The sequence below is a fragment of the Frankliniella occidentalis genome, unplaced genomic scaffold (genome assembly GCF_000697945.3).
Source record: "Frankliniella occidentalis isolate FOCC.00 unplaced genomic scaffold, Focc_3.1 Scaffold1276, whole genome shotgun sequence".
NCBI classification, from domain to species: domain Eukaryota; kingdom Metazoa; phylum Arthropoda; class Insecta; order Thysanoptera; family Thripidae; genus Frankliniella; species Frankliniella occidentalis.
In genome coordinates, this window is record NW_026268380.1 from 1,049 (window position 1) to 5,062 (window position 4,014).

The 4,014-nt window shown below is 61.1% G+C and overlaps 1 protein-coding gene across 1 annotated transcript; it reads left to right on the plus strand.

Moving 5' to 3' along the window:
• The first annotated feature begins 859 nt into the window (after positions 1 to 859).
• On the plus strand, positions 860 to 3,722 carry LOC113209043 (uncharacterized). Its single transcript, XM_052275966.1, has 7 exons — positions 860 to 965; positions 1,041 to 1,177; positions 1,453 to 1,629; positions 1,713 to 2,430; positions 2,510 to 2,736; positions 2,823 to 3,162; positions 3,244 to 3,722. The coding sequence occupies exons 1-7, from the start codon at positions 947 to 949 to the stop codon at positions 3,465 to 3,467; spliced, it is 1,842 nt and encodes a 613-aa protein (XP_052131926.1). The 5' UTR covers positions 860 to 946; the 3' UTR covers positions 3,468 to 3,722.
• Positions 3,723 to 4,014: the final 292 nt, after the last annotated feature.

Sequence of the window (4,014 nt, forward strand, 5' to 3'; positions counted from 1 at the left end):
CCTCGCAGCCTCGCGGGGCCTGCGGACCTGCGGACGCGCGGCCGGGGGGCGCCAGGCACAACTACGATACCAACAGCAGGATACCAGGAGGGGGAGGGGGGGGGGGGTCACCCGCGGCGGCGGCCTCCCGTGCGTGTGAGTGTGTGGCATCGGCTGGCCTGCAACGGGAAGTGGCATTTTTAGCGGACCATCAGGACGAGGAGCTTATTGGGACGTCCACATCAAGGTACCTCTGCTGCCGACCGGCCGGTCTGGGGGGACGGCCGGGCGTTGGCTCGCAACCCGATAGCCCCGAGAGCTGGGCGCGGGAGGAGGGGGCGGGGGTGGTGAGGGAAAATATCTCAAGCCGTTCGATGAGAAAAGCCACGGAGTGACTGACGCCTGTCAAGCCGATGCCCAACTTCACGTGAGGTGCAACGAATCTTTGGGACCTCGCACGCCTTCACGTCCCGGCCCCGGCCGCGGAGCCCGTGGAGCTAGCCGTCGGAGACAGGAGGGGAGGAATCTGCGATGCGAGCCTCGGCCGGTCGCTGCATCGGTGCAACCGGTTCTGGAGCAGCCCCGCCGCACCTCCTCTCCGCGGCCGAGCAGTCAGCGCCCTCTGGAAGTGCAATGAATGAGCTAACTGCAGGTGACATCACCTGGGCGCATCCACGGAGCATCCGCGGAGCAGTGCAGCGCAGCAAGGGGCGCACGGAGCAGGGCGAGGGGCCGTGGGCGGGGGGCGGGGCGGGGGAGGAAGAGGAGCGGGAAACCGGTGCGCTCCGGGCGGGCGCTGGGCCGGACGGGGTACTCAACTGGTCCCTCGACTCCGCCAAGCCGCGGGGCGGCGGGGTGCGCGGGCTGCGGCAGGGCAGGGCAGAGCGGGGCTCGGCGGGGTCCATATAGCGGGGTCAAGCGCGCCCGCGGTCACTCTACTTGGAGACGCGGCAGCGACAACCACGACATGAGGATCGCACTGTCAGGTAGGCCGAGGCCTGGTGATGGTCGCACCCGTGGCTCTGGATCCGGCTCACCAAGCCCTTGCTCGTTGTTCTCAGTCCTGGCGGTGCTGGCGCTCGGCGCCGGGCTGTGCGCCGGCCTGCCCTACACTACGCAGCAGCAGCAACAACAGGCCACCTCTCCCGGGGCGTTCATCGGAGAGGGCATCAACAACATCGCGGCTGCGCTACTGCAGGTGAGTTAGTGATCATCAAGAGAGTACGTCCGTCATTCTCCGTTAGGAACTTGCCAAGTTCAGTGCATGCAAGCTCCCATAGTGCCTGATAGGTAGGCAACATTCGTGCCTGCAGTGCTTGCGTGTACTGTGGAGTGGCCTACCATGAGTCTCGCAGGCGCCAAGCTCCCGAATTCATCTAGTAAATCCGAGAAAAACCGGACGTACTTTCTGGCGTGTTATGCGTTCACGATAGAGGGGTGATTCTCACCATGGTGGCTGTTGTTGTGCCCCAGGACACGGAGGCGAAGGGCAATGCCGCCTATTCTCCGCTGGGCTACTCCGCCATCCTGGCCGCGCTGGCCGAGGGCGCCGTCGGCAAGACGCGATCCCAGATGCTGGCCGCCCTCAAGCTGCCCCAGGACAGCTCGCTCACCAGAGCCACCTACCGCCTCGTGCTCAGCAGGATGAAGGTCAGTATGTGCGCGAGGTGCGCGGCTCATCTCGACGTGTCGTGTGTGGTGTGGTGCAGGTCTCAGGGTTCGTTGCGTTGCAGGAGAAGAACGCCGTCAGCAAGCCGGAGTTCCGCAGCTGGTTCTACGTGTACGCCAAGAGCACCAAGATCGAGGACCCGTACCTCGCGACGCTCAGGGACCACTACCTGATGGAAGTACGCGACATCCAGGAGACCGAGAAGGACACCCCCACCGAGTTCTTCATCAACAAGGAAGAGGTCACCCCCGCAGCCCCAGCGCCGGCCCCGGCCGCCCCAGTGGAAGTGGGGAAGGAGCCCGAGGTGCCCGTCATGGCCGAGGCCGTCGGCAAGCCCAGCGAGGAGCTCCAGCCACCCATGCCGGTCCAAGACCAGGACATGGCCGAGGCCGCGCCCGCCGCCGAGGCTGCCGTGGTCCCCGAGGTACCCAAACTTGACGAGATCACGACTCTGAAAGAGGAGATCAAGACCGCGGAGGACGCTGGAAAAGCCGAGATCCTGGAGCCGACCCCAATCGTAGTGGCTGAGCCCGTGCAGGCCCAGATGCCTGAGGCTGTCGTCCCGGCCGAGGCCTCTGCCGATGCCGGAGTGCACCAGGAAGACACGGCCAAGGTCGGGGAGGCAGCGACCAGCCAGGGCGAGGAGGAGGCCTTGCTCCCCGAGTCCGAGGCAAAGCCGGCCGAGACTGATAAGATATCTCTAGCCAAATTCAGCAAGGACGTGAAAAAGCCCACGGGAGAGAAGAAGAAGGATGACAAGAAGAAGGGACGCGAGGACTCTGGTGAGTTTCTTTAACTTTTACACGATGAAGCTGCAGCTCTGCACACAGGTTGGTGACTACGTAATACTTTGTGTCGCAGAGGACGTCAATGACCGTCAGCCCAGCAGCGGGCCCGCACTGCTCACCACCTTCAACGCCCTGTTCTACAAGGGCGAGTGGGAGGTGCCGTTCGACGCCAAGTTCAACGACGACTTCTACGTCTCGGAGGGCGTGCAGAAGGAGATCACCACCCTCCGGACCCAGGGTAGCTTCCGCATCGGCGACATCAAGGAGCTGAACGCGACCGCCGTCGAGTTGCCCTACAAGGTGAGTATCGAGCGAGTGCAGCGTCTCGTACCCGAACACCTGTCCTGTAGCCCGGGCAGGTGCCTGACGAATCGTTTTGATTCTAGGGCGACAACGGGCGCTACTCCCTGCTGGTGCTGCTGCCTCGCGCACGAGACGGACTGGCCAAGCTCACCGAGAACCTGTCCAAGTACTCGTTCCGCTACCTCGCCAAGAACTTGCGAGAGAAGCAAGTCGACGTCGCGATCCCCGAGTTCGAACTCGACTGCATCACCCACCCGCAGGCCGTCTTCCGAAAGCTCGGCATGACCGCCATGCTCGACAAGGAGGCAGCGGACTTCCCCGGCATCTCTAAGAATCAGCGCGTGTACCTGCAGGACGACGCCATGGCTCAACTGGTTCGGTTCAAGGTGGACGACAAGAATGCCATCGCCAACTACCTTACAGGTACTTTCACAGAGAACTTGTACCATTTTCCACAATGGCTCCGAGATAAAACTAACAGATTTTTGTGTCATTTTCCTTCAGCTATGAGCATGTCGACGAGGAGCGGACTCAACGTGTTCCACGCCAACCACCCCTTCGTATTCTACCTCCGCGACAACCTGGATAACCTGACTATCGTGGTGGGCAAGGTCGTCGACCCCACCATACGGCCCGACATTAGCGGGCTGACCGGGGCCCCGGCCGAGGCCGACGCGCAGCTGCCCCCGGAACCGCAGGAGGCCATGGAGGAGCAGGCACGACTGTGATCTCAACTGGTGATCTGTTTATTTATACTATTTATAATATTAATTATTATTTCTACTACTACTACTACTACTTCTATTCTTATTGAAGCTTGTCTCACTGAGACTAGGGGCGTTATATGTGATCTGAATCAGGCCGAACGGCCATGGGATTTTGACTGATTATTTAAATCTTCATAAAATGATACCTTGTTCTTAGCTCTGCTATAAAATATGTGCTAGTGCTTCGTGAATAAACGAACAAATGAATGCATGTCATTTTCCCGAGTAATATGCCTCACGGCTCTTTCCCCATAATTACTACATATGCTCACACCGTGAGCGGGCCTGGGCGCCTGGTGGGCAGGCAACCCATCGTGCAGCCGCACCGAATGAGTGGCCGACGCGGCAGGGTGCGGCAGGCCACCCCACCTCGTCCGGTCCCAGGTGCGGTGAGGTGAGGTGTGCACAGGAAAACGGAACCAGTGCAACTCGTGGACGTACATCCGGCTCACGCCATCGAGAAGTGGCGTAGGTCTGCTCGTGCATTTTATTGCCTATTTCTCCCCAC

Coding starts and splice junctions, on each gene's coding strand:
- LOC113209043 (XM_052275966.1), top strand. Junction 2,431..2,509: donor GAAGGGACGCGAGGACTCTG/GTGAGTTTCTTT, acceptor TTTGTGTCGCAG/AGGACGTCAATGACCGTCAG. Junction 3,163..3,243: donor CATCGCCAACTACCTTACAG/GTACTTTCACAG, acceptor ATTTTCCTTCAG/CTATGAGCATGTCGACGAGG.